A 20,622-nucleotide genomic window follows, 5' to 3' on the forward strand; every position below is an offset into this window, starting at 1 on the left:
TCATATTCGTAACACTGCTTGCATAATATGGTTTCGTTCATCTTCTGATTGTTTTTAAGTTTTTTTAGGAGAAGCGTGTTTTATGTTGCTTCGCAATAACAGTGATAACAGATGTTTTAAAGTTATATAATATCTATGTAATAGATTCATATAATAATCTTTTTTCTTACATGTGGCTTTTATATATATATCTGAAATCTAGTAAGACCAATAGGTGTCCTTGTACGTACATGCGTTACAACACGTTACTCGCTGGTACAATACTATTATAATATATTATTGTAATATTTGTATTAGATCATTATTCTTTTATCGTCGAGTTAAACTTTATCACCTTGTTTTGTAATTTTCTATTATGGAAAGTGAAAGAGTTGAGGGGACGATGTTCGTCTGTCCCTTGCGTTTAGGCAATCCATTATCTTAAGAAGAATACAATTATTTTCCTTCTTTGGAAAGCAGAAAACAAAATACACGAGCAAAGATCGTAGGTAGAAATGAAATTTCCTGTATCGAAAAAAATTGTTCCAATGTCCAGTCTCCGATTTCATTTACACCTAAGATATCGGCATATAGTTAAACCGTTAAGCGTTCGAGTGAAAGTTTGTTGGTAGTACCGAAAAGTCAGAATTTAAAATAAATTGAGGACGGTCCCAAATGTACCGAATAGATTACGATGAACATTTTCGTTTCAATAGATCTGTGATACGCGACCTACGTAGAAAACATCTAGCAGAATGTCAGGAAGTAGGAAGCCCTTCCTGTCGCGTAACGATTATCTAAGGCATCCTATGTGTCATCCAACGAACCAACAGCAGCATTTTATGTAACACGATTCGTGTAATCGCGATCCTCTTTCGCCGGCGTAACTAACACACAGGGAGGCCTCAAAGATGGCCTCTTCTGTCGTTCGCTTATTAAATTTTATTATGCGTTATTTAAAAACTAGGACCACATTTTTCCACGTTTCTTTCGATCGTTAGTTTGAGAATAGAACAAAGAACAGTTATTTGTACTTACGATAACGACGAATCTCGTAATATTGCAGTGATCTGCTTCGAAAGCCCTCCTGTATCCACGACAAATCCACCACCTGATCCCAAACTTTCGAGATTGGAATACACGTTTCACTAACTGAATCAATTTCACACTTGAATATTTTAATAAAAAATAAACAGACGCTGGGTGTATAATCCAAGAATAACGAAGACACTGTGTCAAAGGAGAGTTCGTAAACAATACGCGAAACACCCGGGTCACCAGAAATTCGATCGGTCGCGATCAGTTGTCGTAAACACTGGCTGCCATGCTCCCTCGGCACCTGTCAATATCAGCGTACATTACTGCCATCTTGCAGCGCCTACATTCATTGTGAATACTAGCGCTATCTACCAGCATTCATATACAATATTTGGTTCAAAACGGTAGTATCTACTGCTGTTTTTGTTTACAGGCGTAATTTCGAGATTCAAGACGATAATAAACAATGTTCAATAATTGAATCAATTTTTACCTTAAAATATACGTATATAGTTTATTATTGACATCTGAAGCATGTATGTTAGTATCGATACAAAAAGGATTGTCGCATGTTTGATAATAAATAAAAAGGTACGATGAGAAGAATAATTATAGTATGAACATCACATGTCAAAAAGAGAGAGATATACATATAATGTAGCTAAATACTTTCTTACAATTAGAATAAGAATACGTTTTGGAACTATTCGTGTTACGGTAGCAGTAGCGATAAACAGAATGATGCAAAGATGATACGATAATCAATAATAATACTACAATAAATAAGACATGAGTTTACCGGCGAGAAATATGCGAAGATGCGAAAGGGTTACACAAACGAACGATCGATCTAGCACGAAATTCGTAATATCGTATCACGCAAGAATGCCACATTATATCGTTTTCAATCCAAGAACAGAAAGAATGCGAAATAAATATAGATACTTGGTAATCAACGTGGTCGTTAGCGTTCATGTATGATCGATAAAAATGCCAAGCACGTACCGCGAATAGTGGCTGTTGGCTATAAACTGCAGTCTTGGTCCAATCGATCGGATGATTAGCGATCGAAAATCGAGAATGACGAATACGAGAATTCATTTGAATGGATTTACTAGTCTCGATATGATCGATTACGGAATTGATAATAAGAATCTTGTCCATTATCATAAGTCGAGTTAGGTATACGATTAACGGGATACTCGTTTCTCGAAATATTTTCGACGAGATGTCCCGAAAGCGGACATCTCGTATCAAAATTCCGTAAATATTCAAGAAATTTGTCGAATTTGACTTCAAGACGAAAAAATTGTAAAAATATACGATCGAAGTGCAAAAATCGATACTTTCTTTCGATTAAATCGTTCGGTCGTTATAACAGTACCTTACGAGAAGATCGTGCTCCTACTTGAAAGAATATGATTCGATCATTTCTTATAATAATTTACGAGTCGTCTTGAAATCGACAGTTTTTGAAAAAATACTTTTTTAAAAACACATTTTCATGAAGATAGAATTTGATCAGGTTAATACAAATAATTCTTAGGTTCTTCAGTCGGTTGCCCGCACACTCCATGGTATTTCTTTGTAACTATGCTTCGACTGCGGCAGTTTTCAATTTCCAAAAAACATTCATTGCTGTAGGTCATGCCGTCGGTGCCGCAAACAGGATCGTAGTAAGGTGGACAGATCTTTTGGCAGCCACGGAACAAGAAACCTTGCACGCACCTCTTCATGGGCACCACGTACACGTGTTTCCTGAAGAAGGTTGTATATGAAAAAAAATAGATCGTCGTCGGTTTCAAGACAATTTCATAGCTATCCAAAATCGAGTTATTCAAGCGATTGTCGAATTTCAAGGACGAGGTATAATTTCAAATACAATTACTAAACACTTACCCGCAATTGTCCCTCTTCATTTCGCATTCGTTACGATAAAGCTTGTTGTCGGAACCACAAACAAACTGCCGCTCTCCACTACAGATCTGGTTGCAGAGCGCAGTAGTGCGACAATGCTGTGCTGGAACTTGAACTACCCTCTGACCGCATGTCTCACGCTGCAGATGGCAAAGGGATCTGAACGCATATGAATACACGTATGACGCATTTGTATACATAGATTTCTCTGAGGAATTAGGGACGTCGAGTGCCGCGAGAGTTCTAAGAAATAATTGCTTGATCTAACTGATAACTGTTGTTGAAAATGTTTATCAATGGCGTAAACAAAAAGCTTAATAACGATGGCTGAAAAGGAAAGAAAAAGATCTATCGAAATAATGAATTTTTCAATGCGAATGACCATGGTTAAGACGAATGTCTATTCTTCGTAACTAGCGGCGATTCGTGATTCACACGTCCCTAAAACTCTCAGCCCCGAACGTCCGGGAATCCAAATAACGTTCTTAATCACCGGTAAACGTTGCCGTCGCTTCCACAAACTGGTTCCTCAGGTACCTCGCTGCAATCTTCGGGGCACTGTTCGGTCTCTTTCAAGGTCGTGCACTCTCCGACGTGAGCCAATTGAATACCCTTTCTAAAAAGCAACGGTAACGTCAGGAATCGAACAACTGATCGAGTCATTACTAATGACTGATGTAACTAATGCGCGTAATGCGAAACTTTAGCAGTAACTGCTTCTCGTTATGTTAATCACACGTCGTTTATCCATTCAATTCTCTTCGAATACGCATTCGAATAGTATATCTCTGGAATGCCAACTTACAAGCAAACCGCCACGTTCAAGTGGCATTGATTCGGATATGTGTTGGCGTCGCTTCCGCAAACTGGATCCACCTCGTTCCCGCATCTTTGCTGCTGTTTCATGCACTTGGTCAAACGAGCTCGACACTTCTCAAAGTCTACCACTGTCACTTTTCTTCTTGCTTGTCTACGAAATAAAACAACAATCATCAAAATTAAACGGCGAAATTATAAATGAACAATGAGAATATTTGGAATTCACGTAAGAGAAACTAACCCGCAATTAAGCATTTGCATTTCACATTCGTTCTTGTATATGCTTCCATCTGATCCGCAGGTCGGAACTTCCGGCTCGCTTTTGCAATCCAAAGGACAGGCGTTCGATTGGCCACCGGACGTCCGTTCCAGCGACACGCAGTACGACATCGGCACTTCGAACACGTGTTTGCTAAACGATTGATATGGTGGTGAGTCTGGTGACGTATAAAAAGCGAACAAGTTCGCTAGTCATTCACAGCGTGGCGAGAAGTCGCGCGCGCCTGCCTCCGATCGAGGACTTTTTCAAGGATGTGCTCCTTACCCGCAGTTCTTTGCTCGCATTTTACAGGTATTCGAGTAGAGGATTCCATCGCTACCACAGGCTGGCTTGGCACCGCGCCAACACGATTCACGACAATGTCTCGTGGTTTGACAGTGCTTCTTGTTCGTACGTACTACGCCTTGCCTATGGTCGGGTAACAATGTAACCACTCAATCGAACAAAATCATGGAATGTTGTGCGTATTCTATTCAGCAATAACCAGAACAAAGTCGAGCGTCGTTCCGACACCTATACAAAAGCACGTACCCACAGGTGAGCAGCTTCATTTGGCATGTAGACTTGTAGACATTGCCATCGCTTCCACAGATCGGACCGTCGAGTGGTGCAAAGTCACAGGAGACCGGGCAGTTCTCCCTGTGTGCGGAGATGTTGTTGCAGGGGCCCAAGTGGGACAGCTCGATGCCGACTCGACAGATTTCGACTCTGAGCATGCACTTGTTGAGATACGTGCGGCCGTCGGTGCCACATACCGGATCCTGATCGCCGGGGCAACGATGCTCGCACTTGCTACCGGACGATCTTAGACAAGCGATCTTCTCCGTGGCCACGGTCACGCCTATGCAATTTGTAAAGTACCGATAATTACCGGTCCCCAGCCGCGCAACCGATCGGTTGCATCGGATGCGCGAAATGTACCGCGTTTACTCTTAACAGATTATCGTTAATGGCATCCGGGGAGTAGGATTTAAGGTCGTTCAGCACGCGAAACGAGGGAACGAACCAAGTGTCTCGATGCTGGTCGACGATGCATCCCTTCGACGGACGTTGTAAACCAACTGGATAATCGCTGACGATGCCTCACCGCACGTACGCATCTTCTAATCATAATTATTACGCAGTTAAAAGGGGCCCCTTACCTTTTCCACACATCTTCTTCCGCATTTCACACTGGGACGCGTAGATCACTCCGTCGCTACCGCAGACTGGTTCACCGCTTGGCGGACATATTCGGGGACAGGCGCCGGTCACGAAATCTGCGCAGAAATTAGTACAAGAGACTGTGAAAGACCTCGTTAGCATTTGATCAATCTCTCGGGAAAAGAAAGTAACAAGCGCAGCTACTCCTTTCGCGACCAAGTACAACACGGTATCGTAAAACGAAATGCCATTTACTGTTACTTGGGTTTATAGCGAGCCATCAAGACGTATAAGGTCTTCTTTATTAAACCAGCGGTAAGCGTTAGCCATAATGGCATAATTACAATGGAAAGGTGAACGCGCAAGCCCAAGAAAGAAAGTGACTGGCAGAAGATAAATACCTGCGAAGAATCAAAGGAAACGTTGGTAATTGGAGCCTAGATCGTTTCTGCACCGACGATGCATCGCATCAAAAAACCGCGTTCTGCGGATCTGCGCGTGGATCGTGTTCATCCCGGAGCGTGAAAGGTCGAGTTAAAAATAATCGAGCAAACCGGAAAGGAAGAAGCGAATAGACCGCGCTCGTCTCTCGATCCTTCTGGATCGTCCTCTAATCTTTTTTTGTGGCAACCACGTGTAATGGTAACGTTAAACCCAGAGATTCTGTCGAAACTTTAATTGCTTCCTGCTGACCCTCCGCGCAGATATCTCTACTGCACCGGGTCCGCTGGCTTGGTTTCGGTCCAGTGATCGCCGGGTCAACAGCACACGGGATTTACTGCGGTCGTTCTACACCGGCTCGCATAATATGTAACAAATTATAAAATCGAGGTGTACAGTTAAAGATAACCGACAGGAGGAGAAGACGCGAGGAGCAGTTACATCGATGCCGATAAAGCGGACAGCTAAACGTAACCAGAGAATAATTTAAACGCAGCTCGGTCACGTGACTAATCGGCAGACGCACGGAATAACTTTTTGAGATATAAAGTTCGCCTGGTTGCTTCTCTCTAGCCCGAGATAATATATGCAATGTGCACGGAAAACGCTGCCACGTACGAGAGTGCAAAAATACATACGATCCTAAGAGATCTCTGCAAGACCGGTACGTTCTAGTCGTTACCGGAATGTCAAGTGAACAATACGAGCTTAATGGACGATTCGTTCTCTGTTCTCGCAACTCGATAATTTATCTACGATCGCGGTCACGCATCGCGCGCGCATACGCTTCGTACCGCTGTGCGCCACGCCAGAGAAAGAACGACGGACTGGATCCGTTCGAGCTCGTAAAGATTTTTTTGGAGGGATCGCAATGGCTAGGACGGCTCCTTTCGCGTAACGATCGAGTTAGACTCTCCTCGGGATACAATTTGCTGGAATCGCGCGCGATCAGGGCGAACGGCCCGATATCCCGTTCGCCTGCCACGGTAATTCGTAGCTTGCTGAATCCGAGAATCTGCGCTCGAATTCACAAAGTGAACGAGATAGTGCCGATATGCATTGTAATATAGGGGACCGTGGTTCTTCCTGTTCTCGGCCACCGTATCTCACAAAGACGCCGCGAACATCGCCGATATTATACCCTTTTTCCGTGTAATAATCGAGTTACACTCCTTCCTGCTTCGCGGGGAGCCAAAGCACGTTAATAACCGAATACGGCCAGAGATAAGCATGATGCGAGTTTTATGAGCGTATGCTCTCCATAATTACGACGATTACGATTTATCGATCGAACGATATCGGTTAATATAGCTCGGTTGCGATACGCGTACCTACGCGCCGCGAAGATGTCTAAATTGAATTTCCGTTAAGATAAAGAGAGAGAGAGAGAGAAAGGTGTGCACGATCTCTCCTGAAGTATAGAACATTTTAGAGCCCCTTGAACCATACGAGATACGGGTTGGCAACGTGGATCGCTAAAGATTTCAAAGGAGAAGCCAGACTGCCGGATGCCATAGATTTTATGGATCCGAATCGCGTCGCATAAAATTGTCGGCATTGATTAACGGAGCCGCGCGCGAGAAAGAGAAAAGCCCATGTCGGAGGAACGGAGGCAAGAAAACGTAGATTACGAGAAAAACTATTATAATCCTCGTGCGTACGATAACAAGCAGAAGAGGGCACAAAAGCTCGTCAAGTGGAAGAACGGGAAGAACGTGAGCGTGAAGACGAAGAAAGAAAACGACCGAAGTAGTCGAAAGAGAGCAGACGAAAGAGCAAAGGAGAAGAAGAGAATGAGATTCTTCCTTGAAGCGGACGTCGGTTGGTCAAATGGACGTGTGATTAGCGGCGTTGATGGGCGGCTGAAGGAGGTGTCCGTCACTCCCACGAACGCGATTAAGTGAATCAATTATGCCAATAGAGGAGCGACCAGTCTGGTCAGGGGGCGATTGGTGAACAATGCAGATCGAATTATATCCCTGTGGAAGATGTACGGGTCGCACGAGCTAGCGCGTGCATGCATGCGGAGTATGGTGTACAGTGGATGCCCGCCACTTGCTCCAACGAGAGGGAATGAGAGCAACGGAAAGAGACGAAGGAAAGGAGAAAGGATCGAGGGGAAAAGAGAGACTGTGAGGGGGAAAGGAAGGAAAGAGTGTGACAGGGAAAGAGCGGGAGGGGAGGGGGAGGGAGAAATATGCGGGTCGGTGAACCACGGCAAGGATGCATGCCGACCGGGTGGATGCTGCTCCTTGGATTTTTGTCCACGAAACGAGAAGCCGGGAGAGGAACACGGCCAGCTCGCATCCCGCTCTCGAAGATCGATAACAGAGAAATAAGGATCTGTTTAACGAACCGGAACGATTTGATACGAATAAGCTGTGGCTCATAAATAAAACGAACAATGTACGGGACTGCGGCTTTTGTTCTTGTTTCCTAGTCGCTACTCCTGGAGACACGGCCAGAAAAACGGTAGGTTAGATGAACTGGATGGACGTTGCGGTTGGAAGCGCACTCGGACGACTGTGTTGCATGACAGACCTTTCGATTCTAGCTTAGATAATTAAACGGGCCATGATTCGTTTACAAATGTGAACGCTTCTCGCGAAGCTTACGTCGCAGATGTCAATTAAGTCCGAGGTAGGTTACTACGCGTAAATCAAACCGTATGGAAACTCATCTTCCGCTTGGGAACAAGATATATTCGAAGGAGCGCGAGGAAGAATGTACGTACGACGATGCCGCGACCGCGACGGAGCGAAAACGAGGAACGAACGTCCCACAAAATCTACGCGAACCAATCAACTCGCGTTCGATCTAATTAATGTTATAACGGCCACCATGTTATTATAGCCATATACAGCCTGTTGATAAATAGTCGGCGAATACTGGGAACGATGTTTCTACGAATTTTAGCAAACGACACATTCAAGCGCCTGACAAATTGTGGTGGGTGCTCGTGACCGATTAATTCTCTAAGTTGAGCGTGCGCGATTTCTCGCTTTTCTCCCTTAAACTCGAATAACTGATGGTCCTTCTATGCAGAACTATACAGAATCCTTTCAATCTATCGTCGAATCATTTTCAAACCTATACCTGTTAAGCGGCAATGATCGATAAGACTATTAAATTCCAATAAATCGGTATCTTACGATCGTTTCGGTACATACGAAGTAGCACCCGGTAACGATGGGACAGGCATGAATAGTAATCCATTAATTCTAACAGGGATCTTGCCCGTGAGATCTGTATGCGTATGATCGCGTGCGCAGGACAGTATCTCGGCTAGGACGAAAGAAACGACCGTGTAAATCATTCTCAGTCGATAGCGTCACAATCACGGTAAGGTCGTTCGTGTTCCGTGATTCCAGGCTCAGCTCACAGCTCGTTTCTCGTGCAACCTCCTTCGGTATACCTTCGGTCGATCTTCTCGACGTAACCGGCCCTCTTTATCACCGTGAAACGATCTCGTCTGCCTCTTAGAATTGTCTCGTAACACATCCGCGCTGCATTGCATTAACCAGCTTCTATTTCTGTTATGGAGCACACGAGTCGACATGATTAAACCGCGGCCCATTGCTTGTGTCGATTGTTCCGAAATCGAGATCGGAAATGGTGAAATTATTAGGACGTTAGACGTTGCATCAAGAACGAGGATATTGTCAGAACTATCACGGCAAAGGTTTGCGAAGTATCGCGACAACCGGTATCATTGTTCCATACTTTATCTTTGATCGACCGTGTTTCCGTGTCGAAAAAATCTGACGTTAACGACGGTCTGTATCGTCGCGTACTTCCGTATTGCAGTGAAACAATCTTGTTTCCAGCCTAGCAACGCCATTGTTCCGATAACGTTGTAAAGAAGCAGTTCGAACGCGATTCGCGGGAAAAGACGAAGTCGCGTTGTCGCAATCGGATGATTTATCGCCTGTTTGAGCGACTGTTCGAAGATACCGATAAAGACGAATCAAGCTTCGCTTCACGGTATAATTCCTCGATAAATCGAACAGGTATTTCGCATTAAAATTATGAAATAATTTCATCCGCCAGTTTGGTTTTAGATACTCGGAATTACAGACATGCACAGTATCACGCCAAATATTTCAAGCAGAGAAACGGCTAATTATGAGTTAGCTGACAGCTGCTAATCAAAACAGGTTTCGCGTGTGGTTGGTGGCTCGACGCATCACGGCTACGTCTGTTACGGGGAAGACGGTGGCTACGATCCTCGTGGCTAGATTTTTGCCGAAACAATGCTCATAAATGCTAATCAGGGAGTACCGGTTTAGGCGATATAGCTTCTGCTATAACTGTATTTACGAAGCACTTGTATTTCGAAAGAGACCGCAAACGATTAATTAAAACGTAGGATATTTTCAAACGCTAGGGTAGAGGTGTATTTTGCGGTCTGGAATTGAATCTTGAACCGTGTTGTTCAGATCCTCGTCGTTATTACCTTCGGCGTTAGAAATCGTAGGACGTTTGCAATTTAAACGATCGGCAAACCATGTTGGAAATAGTAATAGTAATAAAGTAGCCGTGCCAATCACAATAAAGTAAAGCGTTTCATTCATCGATCGTCTGGAGTGACGTAAAAAGTGACAGAGCAAAAAATCAAACGATACGGTGTTATCAAAATACGTTAATGCGGGGCATCCCGATGAAGAGAATGCAGGAAGCGCGTGGCCCTAGCAACCGGCAAAAACGGTAGTATGTGTGTCGCTGTTCATGAAGGAACACGACAAACGAGTTGCGTTCCATAAATCGTCGTGTTCGGTTTAAGTGGCGAGTGGTAAGTGGAGTACTGGGGCGAAAAACTACCTCCCAGATCGGCTCGATCTCCCACGAGCGTGCACGTGAACGCGTGTGCACTCGCGACCGTTCGCTCACGCCGATCCGTTACATCGGAGGAACCTTCGATCGATCGTACATGTTGCTGTGTATATACGGTCCAACCTACTCCGCGAACATGTCCACTTTTTTTTTCACGATCGCCCGCGCGCTTTTTCGTCGCGCTCCGCTCTTCTCGCACGGTGTGAAAATTCCAAAGCGTACGCATACTTCTCTGTTCGATACGGAACGGAAAATTGCGATGGTGCCTGCCACGATTCGATCAGCGATCGGCTGAAATTTCAATCGTCTGTTCCGTCGCGTGCTGCGATTTCCTACCTTTCTCTTCCGCGCATTGCGTGCTGGATCGAACATCATTTTCGTGTTCGGTTTTATCTTTTCAGAAATTGCACCTCGATGCTCGTGTCGTCGAGTACCATTACAGACTACCGGTATGATGTCCTCAAGACTTGTACGCGTTATCGGCCGTCACAATAAAATAAAAACGATGATATAAATGGATACTCGTCGGATTCCAATACCCTCGTCTGACATGTGTTGCCAGCTAAACTCGAGTTCGTATTAACACCTCGGTTACCGTGGAATTGCTGCTCGCTGCCACGAATCCTTTAAATGTTAGTCGATGCTCTGAACCGTGAATGAATAACATTCGAGTGGACCGTCACCGCACCGTGACTAAACCGCTAATGCGAATGATACTTTTGCATAGGCATAAATGAACATATACACGTGGAGCACGATGATTATTCGTCAAATTCCAACTATCAAGAAACAGTAAGGAACAAGATCATGCCGCGAGCCAATTGTACTTTTTCGACTCTGTCTTCATCAGCCGGAGATACACACTTATATACACGAGTCTACGTTTTTCACGTAGATTTGGATAACGGGAATAGGAAGACGCGCGATTCGTGCATAACGTTATCCTGCTGAGAATAAAGAATTCCAGGCCGGTTCTTTTACGGGTTCGTCAAAGTTGTCGCTATAAAATCTCCACGGAATGGGAATTCCGTGGCGTACGTGGCGAATGCATTACCGACAATTCGTACGATCGATTTCGCGCCACGGGGAACATGAGTTACGACGTCTAAAAGTGTGCATCATTTTAGCTGAATATCCGCGTGCAGGTAGTAAAAGCCTTTGAAATCCCATAAGGATGTTTCATCTGGTGGTCGCAAGCATAAACCTTCGTATGTAATTTGAGATTTTCTTGGGCCTGGTGGTTGGCAGAGTTTTCATTGAATAGCGGGTGCCAGAGGGGAACGGGACCGCGTGAGAAGTGTACGGTAAGCGTACTTGCGCGTTCGCGTTTAAGGATATTGCATATTAAAAGTAATTAGAGTAAAACGAGGTAAGAAGGACGGAATATCGAATGATTAAGAAGAAACGCATCACTGCATCTCAGAGAAAGGGTAATTATCGACGAAGGTAGACTTTCCTCTCAGCTACGACGCACGAGCCAATCATTCGACTTTTTGGAGTTCGAAAAATCTTCCCTTCCGGATATTATGAATTAACTACGTGGGTTTCGTTAAAAGTATCGACAGAATGATCAATGATATTGTAGTATATTCAGGGAGCACGGTTTTAGATAAGAAAATTTCACTTTTACGCGCCCTCTTAGGCCTAATAGCTCTACCGCGGATAGGATCGATAAAAATCTGAGAAATATGGTCACTGCCTTATTCGTCTTTTTTTGGAGGATAGAAAATTTTCGAACACTAAGGCCATTATCTGGCAGTTTCAATATCGATTTACTAATCTTGTATCTTGCATCTGTTTGTAATCTAACCGATAGAATGTAAACACGTCTAGGAGAATCAGCCTATCAGCCAGGAGTTTCATTGCGGTATAAACGTTTTACGTTTAACGAGAACGACCTCGACCCTTAATTAGCAGTATACTATTGATAGCTCGGAGAGGTTGAATCAGTGTTCGTTGAACGAGCTAACAACTGTTTTACCGCGTAAGATGCACATCGAAAGCGACCCCGATTCCATTTACTCTTGAATCATAGCTAAATCGAAAATCGTGCTACAAATCTAAACTGCTATTCATTTTCTCTTTTACTAGAAGAGTAGAATGTGATTTAATGCAACCGGTTGAATATGGCTTAACTGGGACCTAAATTGGTTGAATGAGAAAAATTAATCGACCGACAGGAATAATCGTCACGGATGTTGATGCTCCATTGATACTTACAAGTGAAGCGAAAGCTTTTAACCTACCATGCGCCCATTAATTTACACCGATCCCCGTGTGGTTCATCCACAGGAAGGAATCATGAAAGTGACCTCGACCTTACCTCCATACCTACTTAAGTCTAGGCCAGGGTTTCACAACCCTCGATCGTGAAAATGACTACGGACGATCTCAGCACTATTATTGGCGGAACAACCGAGTGAACGCGATCGATAATCGGCCGGAATCAGGATTGTCTCTGTTTTCCATTCCTCACTCGTGGCTTTCTCATTTGCGTGATTTCTTGCCGCGTAAATGAGGAAACATGTCATAGCTCCGCTGCTTTTTTGCTAATAAATCCGGAGAAATCATTAGATACGTGGAAACCAGAAAAGTAGAGCGTGAAACCGACAGCTATAGATAGACATGTTCCAATAGTATTGAAAATAAATAGATAAGCTTTAACGAGTTCTTGTTTCTCTTTGCCTTCTCGTTATGGTTAATGTGCGGTTACGGTATTGCCAAATGAAACGCGTTAATACGATCCCTGTAACAGATTCCTTGGAGGACATTGGCAGCCTGAAAAACTATCCTGTCTCGCTGCAGCCGTATCGAAATATTAAATCCTGCGTTTTACGGCTAGATGATGAAAATATGTGGAAGAATAAAGGAGAAGTCGGTATGAGGAAGTTAAACGGGGATCTTATTTCTGCGCCTGTCCAATTGCAACTACCATAATCTTCTTTACTATGACGGTATCCTCGTATTTCTCGTTCGTCCAATCGTATTTTTCGTTCGATCCTTCTTCGTTGTATCTTCCTCGACTACAAATCGATTGTTGACGTCGGTGAACAAGCTCGACCGTTCGCCATCGCGCGGAAAGACACTAATAAAAGGTCCGATAGCTCAAGGAATCTTCACGTTTTAACGCGGACATTCGTTCGAAGTCAGCTGACATCGAAAGAACGTGACGAGCATTTCGTTGCCGCATGGGCGTAAATACCGCACATTCAGCGAGTACTTTCCCGCAAGTATACACGAAATCTTTTATGCGCATATCATTACCGGTTACCATTGCTTCGGCTTACAACTTGATACAGCTCTCGTCCACGTTGTTCAGATCAGTTGTAAACTAGCAGAAGATCGTGAAGGAACGCTATGCTAATCCTTAACGCCAACCTTAATCTACCCTCTCTCTCTCTTTTTCTTCTAATGTCAGCCGTAATGATCAGACCAGTTTCCTTAATCGAACCAAGAATTTCAATGCTAAAGTCAAGGAATGCGTTTGACGCTAGACAACAAGCCAATTCCGTCTCGGAATGTTGTAACATGAACAGCCAACTAGACCGTCGAGGATGAAGAATTGGGAATGAACGACACACGAGTTTGAAATTCACGAGTACACGTTCACTGGGTCTTCAGGTCAGCGAAGTAAGTCAAGCATCGGCGGATGAATCGAGCTACGGTAACGGTGTCGTTCCCGAAAGGACAACTGACTGGTTTGGTTTATCGATCGAACGGAGCGCAATACCGCGGAATCAAGGGTCAGATTGCGCTCCAGAGACGTTCAAGGTTGACTCGCAAGCTCTATTCAACTTTGATCGATCGTCGTACGATCCTTAACGACCTCCTACATCCCCGCGAGAATCTAATCACGAGAAGAACAAGCTAGACTCGAGAACAAGAGCAAAACCATCCGAGGGTTCATTCGCCGAACCGACGATTAAAACGATGACTTCCCATTTTTCACCGAACAGCTCGAACCGACAGTAGAATCTGTTCGGCAGATAGTGATCTATCGTAACGATTTCATAAAGATGATTGACGATGCAATAACGCGAAACAGCGGGCAGTGGCGGAATGGCATCGTCCACTCGCGTATCGTTTGCCGTTTTCCGCGATCAATTAACGTTCAAACTGTCAAATCCAAATGAAATCTCAAACTCTGTGACGATAGTAGGTAGACGGTAATTGTCGGTATAAACGATCGCGTTTAATCACGAACAACTAAGTACTATTGTCGTGAAATCACGTATGCATTCTTTGCCATAATGCTAATTCATGTCCAAAGTAGAACGATATTTATGCTTTCGTTTTATCCAATGATCTACTGCACCTCTTTCTTTCATTATTTTTATCTTGGCACGCTATACGCCTGGCACAGACCAACACCTTTCTCTTATTCAATTAATTTACCTGTAACGCGATTAGTAAAAAGTAGAGAACGGATGAAAGCTCTGAATAAATATCGCAGCAGTCATGATGATGATGAAAGATAAGCACGATACACAAAAGTCGAATGAAAAGAATAGCGTGGCCTGCTGGTACCAATCTAATTCAAACGCTAGATGTACTAGATTCCCCGATACGTTCCATTAAACGCGGCACGGGACCTCATTGTACGAACGAAATAGCGCGTACGTGCTCAATGTAGGTGAAAAAGAAAAACACATGCTCTTGAAAGAGATACGTGGAAGTAGTTGCGCCGTTTAATCTAATTTCTAGTGAAAGGTGCGATCCGCCGCCGCGAAAGTGTTTTAATACACGTTTCACTGTGGCATCGGGGAGAACATCCTGAATGAAAACCGAAAGAAGGAGATTCCTTACTGACTCTCAACCAGCACTAAGACGAAAAATTGACGCTAGACAAACGAGAACGTGACTACGTTTCGTTCGCGGGTTTAATGAATAATTTACGTTTCTTAGGAGCTGCACGGTGTGCAAATACCGTCCACATACGACGAGGAAACTGTTTCGATAGTATCTCCGCTGCGTGCTTCCAACCGATGGTACACAACCTGCGCCCGGACGACTTTCCACTTAGCATAAAATCGTACTTACGCATCTCTCCAGCACCGTTTACTTAGCAGTCTGTTCGACTTTTGAACCACAGTTACAACTATAAGCTATTACGCGACAAGAATTTTTCGTGAATTTAAGTTCCTACCCTTGTATCACGATAATTCGTTCAGAGATATTTTAAGCTCGACGATTTTACGGTGTGTTCTATCGGAATTATTTACAATGTGAAAGAAAGAAGAGAGAAATTGGTCAAAATTGGAGGTGTAGCATAAGATCTCTGTCTAACGACGTGAAATGCAGCCATTGCCCAGTTTTGGTGTCACAGAACCAGGCCGTACAAATATTTTCTAAGCATTTTCGAATAACGGTAAGAGGCTGGCCGATCTTCAAAGAAAGAAATTACTGTTCAAGTCGAAGGACGCGTAACATAAAAACTTGGTGTTTCGTACGAAGCGTAGGCGTGGTCATCACCGACCGTGAGATGATCCATTTCTTTACAGAGTTTGTACACTTTTTCTTTGAGCTCGTTTCTTATCTTTTTTTCTTTTAATTACAAACGATTTCAATGCGTGCAAAGGTAATTGAGTTTCCTTTGGATACCGCTGAACAGGATGTTTGAATCGGTAATCGTTCGTTATACATATAATTACAGAACAACGTTAATTAGCACGCGCGCAATGTTTTCCGCTTTTCTGACAGTCACGTTCAAACCTAGCATGGTAATTGATCGTAATTATTCAGCGCTATTCGTGCGATGAATTAATTATCAACGATTTAAACGATCGAATTAGATCAAGCCGAATATGCAACCGTTACTATTTGACGAATAATGTTTCTCATACCCGACTCATCTTTGCTTATTCATGATCATCAGGTGGTTGTTAATCCTCGTATTAATAAATATGAAATTGACTGGAGAAGCGGCATGCCCTTTTTCCCTTCGGGTAAACGCGAAACCCTTCCAAGCGTGAAAACACGTTTCATAGTCGATGGAACGATGGACCAACAGAATACAAGCCAGTGAACATCACTTTTTTTTTTTTACTATCCTTTTCTTTCTGTGTCCAAGTAATTTCATTTGCGAAAACTATATACGAATGAAAATTTAATCTGTAGCTCGACAGTTTCCCGAGGGACGGATAACGAGGAACCGGGTCACGAGGATTTGAACACGTTGAAAAGTCAATGAACCGAAACCGTAACGCTTTTAGGGATCATCTTTTATTGAAACGTCTCGCGGCTATTCAGACGCTTTCAAACTATTTTCAATGCAAACCAATCGGCTAAACGTTTCACGATTTGTAATAATAAAACGTTTACTACAACTTCAAAGCATGCATCCTTCCTTGGATATCGAGTCGAACAAATTTGCTCGTACGTCTCCTTCCTGGACCACTCACCGAGGAATTTATATTGTTTACTGCGATATTCGATCACAGGGGGAAAGATTCCTTAGACACGGTCTGACATCGAGAGAAATATCTCTTCTCGTTGAACGTAAAAGAAATGACGAGAGGAAACGAGATTTCGAGGAGGAAAAACGTATCCGAAACGAAATTTCAAGAGACAAAGAAGAAACTTGAAATACACGAAATCTTCTTTTGAGAACCGCAGATTACTATCGTATTTCTTATGCCTTAATGGCAGGGTAAAAATCTCAAAAAAGGGCATTTCTGTGGCGATGCCTTCTGTTTCGCAAAAAAGGGCATAAATCCTGTTATTCTTTTGACATCTGTTATTACACTTCGGCTCATTTTCCCTTACGTATGTTTGCTCACGCAACGGGCTCCATTTACCTGCTACAGGCCATCATACAGTATCTACTACATATTAAAGCCATGAAATTACAACCGTGATTAAATTTTGGAAGGGAAGTTCTACGGGACATTGGAAAAGAAATGATAAACGTCTAAATGCTCGAATCAATTGCCCCACCTGTAATTTCTTTTAACACGCAATCTCGTTAAAAACTTAATGATATTTATTAGAATACCATGCTGAACGAGTTAATGAGCTAGTGAAACTACATAACGTTGGCGCTGCTGGATTCTTCGCACTACCTATTTCTTATTGTTATTATTACAAGCGACAAATGTAAATGGTATTATCGTTAATCGGATGCAGTCTCGTAATTTGTACAAGTTAAGCCGCAAGGAGGGCTATAAGAGACAACTTCTTTCCTTATGCTTCGTTCCGTAAAATTTTCAGGGTCGCTGATACGAGCGAGATTTTTAGACGATTAGCATACTTAATTAGACGAGTCCGCCCGGCTAACGTCGTTTTACGAGTTACATGTGCCTGGTCGAACACTCGACCTGGTCTCTACAGAACCCTTTACGTATTCGCAGCAGACTAACCGTAAGGTACGTAATAAAATTAGCCTACTCCTAATGGCAATGAATATGCATTCTCGTACTTAAAAGACAACATAATAGAGATTAAAGATAAAGCGAGACTATTCGATGAAGGTTTTTCGCGTAAAAATGTATGATATTCCCATCCATAAGATCCCATGGGAATATTATTTTGGCAGAGATACCCGGCTCCTGCTATTTCTTTTAGTAAATTAATTAAAAATCACTCGATAGACTAAAATCACTAAATAGACGTGGATGACTTAGTCGTCGATAAAGCAAGATATAAAATGCTACAATTAATTACACTAGTTTAGTAACGCTGGTACACGCTCGACAACCGTGGAGTGTATACATAAAATCAGTGAGAAAGGAAGAGGAAGGAACTCGGCCCTGTGAGTTGACTCGTGCACGAGGCTGCGAGCGTGCTGGAGATTAAAACGAAAAACCAATGGTTCTTTTTTTCCTCCGGTTGAAAGAGCATCGCACTTGGCCATAGAGAGATACTGGCTCCCTCCTGCCAAGAATTCAATGGGTGTTCTGACCAAAGCTATTTGCCGAGAAAAAGAGAAAAAGAGATAGGCTTTAAATGTCGATATAGGAACACGAGTACCACTCTTTAAAAAGAAACACATTGACGCCGCGACGCTGTTTGCAAGCTTGAATTTTGCCGTTCCTGCTGAACTGACCCAATTTAATAAGATCAATTCCCATTCAAACGCAACACGTTCGACTATCTACCTGTCGGGACAGATATGAGCTAAAAGTCGAACGCAGAGGAAATACATTGGAGAACGAAAACGGAAATTAAGAATTCAAATTCACGTGTAACCGGATCTCCTGGTACTAATATTTCTTTAGACGAATTATTTTAACGTAATATCGATCACAATTATGCATCCAATAGGAACTGCCGGGCATGCTTTTACTCTCCATCGGACGGCTGACTGCTTTACATGGAATAATGAATGGACCCGTCTGTTCGTGTATCGTGTGGAGTTCATTAATTTCTCAATTAGTCAACCGTGAAACCGTTAAAACAACTCGCAGTAGACGGGAACGAATTATCGATCAATTTCTCGGCTAGAATACCGTAATCACTGAAACAGCTTTATGGTGAACAAAAAATGAGAGGGAACATAACGACGAACATAGACGAAGAGAGAAAAAAGGAAAGCAGAGGACAGAGAGAGGAATGTCTGAACGTAAAGACAGGTTGACCTGTTGCGACTTTCACCAGAGTGAAACACGATCGGTCGATTCTAGTGCAGAGGTTAAAAGCGATACCGACCTTGGAGGCAACACAGCAAGATGATCCCAACGAGAAGGGAGATGTGACGATGCATCCTTCGTACTGTTGACGATCCGTTCGGACGTTTGCCACGGTCGTGTATCAACGACGTCGTTATAAGTCAATTTTAGTAGGCGGACGGCTGCGAACGATTATCTTATTGTGCGTAGACGACGTTCGTGCTCTCGCCACCGGTTAAGAAGGATAAGGCCGAAGGCGCGGAAAGATGGTAGAGAAGGTGATGGTGGTGGCGCCGTGAGGAAGGAGAGGAGGAAGTGCCCTCTTCGACCTCTATCGTCCTTCGAGGTCCACGAACGACTGAAGCGCACGAAGCGACGTCGCTCCGGCTATAGCCTCCCCTTCCTACTTTCACGTGGCGTGCTCCCGTTTCCAGTGGAGGCGCGGACTGGAGAGCCTCTCCATGGGCCATTTACCATTACCATCATCGTCGACGACGGCCAGTCAAACGGAGGAGGGGTAACTGGACGAGGTGGAACGACGGGAAGAAGCCTGAAAATCCGCCAACAGATCGGAGATCGGAGAACCGCCGTTTCTAGGCCAACTCTTCCTCCTCCACTATCAGATATCTTAGTCTTCTTCTTCTACTTCTTCTTCTTCATCTGCAAGGAACGGCCCTCTACCTTTCTGACGTCGGATGTGCTCGTTCACCCTTATTCGCCACAGACCATCAGTATCAAAGCATGGTTTTATATTCGGTCACGGATACGAATCTGGAACAAGGAGAGTAGTTATAGAGATATTATACCGCGAGATAGTAGGAAAACAAATTCTTTTTTCGAAATCAACCTATCGAGAATAAAAGACTGAATCAGAGGAAACGGCTGGAAATTTAGCGTGGCACCTGACTGAGAAAGTTAGATGATTAAAAGTATAGAATATTCTCGGCTTGCCGATGAAGACGCCATTCTGGCAATGCAGTTGTTCATTTACATTTTAGCGGGTGCACTTTCTAATCGAACGATTATGGGGAATTTTCTTGTTACCGACAGCGACATTAATCTCCTTTCCTACTTACATTCTAACCACTAATTTCACGTGCAGGTGCACAAGAATTGCATTCACCACGATGAGAGAAACATTTTATGCTCGCGTTCTCTATCGTGTTCCGCGTCTATAGTGATTAATTAAGTGAGATTTCGCGGGTAACGCGCGATACATGTATAAAAACATAAATAGATTACTCAAAGTTAAGAAGCGAAATTGGCTAGTGGACTTTCTCATGGGCGTTTGAACACAATTCCCAAATACTGTACGCTTACATCTTATTGGGAAGCATTATTTATCTGCATTTCACAGCGGTGAAACGATCGAGACATAATACTACCGTAACATAACTTCTACCTACATCGCATGTAATAGCGTCTAGTAAGACAATTTTATTCGTCTCGATTTGTATACTTTCTTAGATTCGACGAAAACTCTCGGTGCTCCAGTTTCGAACATCTAATGTTCGAAGGAGAACTAAAAAGCAAATACACCGGTTGTTATACACGAAAGTGTGGCAG

The 20,622-nt window shown here is 43.5% G+C and overlaps 2 protein-coding genes across 4 annotated transcripts in view; both read right to left on the reverse strand.

Moving 5' to 3' along the window:
- LOC117212322 (focal adhesion kinase 1) overlaps window positions 1-1,329 on the reverse strand; it is a 37,144-nt gene extending 35,815 nt beyond the window's left edge. For both annotated transcript variants that reach the window (XM_033457057.1, XM_033457055.1), the window contains exon 1: window positions 1,018-1,329. The gene's annotated coding sequence lies outside the window, so the exon portion shown is untranslated. The remainder of the gene's footprint in view (window positions 1-1,017) is intronic.
- Window positions 1,330-1,647: 318 nt separating this feature from the next.
- LOC117212327 (agrin) lies at window positions 1,648-19,546 on the reverse strand. 2 transcript variants are annotated; one of them, XM_033457069.1, is made up of 9 exons: window positions 19,097-19,546; window positions 5,176-5,292; window positions 4,565-4,874; window positions 4,298-4,441; window positions 3,995-4,165; window positions 3,740-3,904; window positions 3,428-3,550; window positions 2,917-3,093; window positions 1,648-2,775 (listed from the first exon to the last, which is right to left on the reverse strand). In XM_033457069.1, exons 1-9 carry the CDS (start codon window positions 19,149-19,151, stop codon window positions 2,544-2,546), a joined length of 1,494 nt encoding a protein of 497 aa, XP_033312960.1. In that variant the 5' UTR covers window positions 19,152-19,546; the 3' UTR covers window positions 1,648-2,543. The 2 variants fall into 2 exon arrangements, with proteins under 2 accessions (XP_033312960.1, XP_033312961.1); XM_033457070.1 differs by lacking the exon at window positions 19,097-19,546 and adding an exon at window positions 5,578-5,599.
- Between the last annotated feature and the right edge of the window lie 1,076 nt (window positions 19,547-20,622).

The sequence above is a fragment of the Bombus bifarius genome, unplaced genomic scaffold, assembly GCF_011952205.1.
Source record: "Bombus bifarius isolate JDL3187 unplaced genomic scaffold, Bbif_JDL3187 scf7180000008288, whole genome shotgun sequence".
NCBI classification, from domain to species: domain Eukaryota; kingdom Metazoa; phylum Arthropoda; class Insecta; order Hymenoptera; family Apidae; genus Bombus; species Bombus bifarius.

Coding starts and splice junctions, on each gene's coding strand:
- LOC117212327 (XM_033457069.1), bottom strand. CDS start 19,151: ATGCATCGTCACATCTCCCTTCTCGTTGGGATCATCTTGCTGTGTTGC. Junction 3,551..3,739: donor TTGAACGTGGCGGTTTGCTT/GTAAGTTGGCAT, acceptor GTTGCTTTTTAG/AAAGGGTATTCAATTGGCTC. Junction 2,776..2,916: donor ATGAAGAGGGACAATTGCGG/GTAAGTGTTTAG, acceptor AACCTTCTTCAG/GAAACACGTGTACGTGGTGC.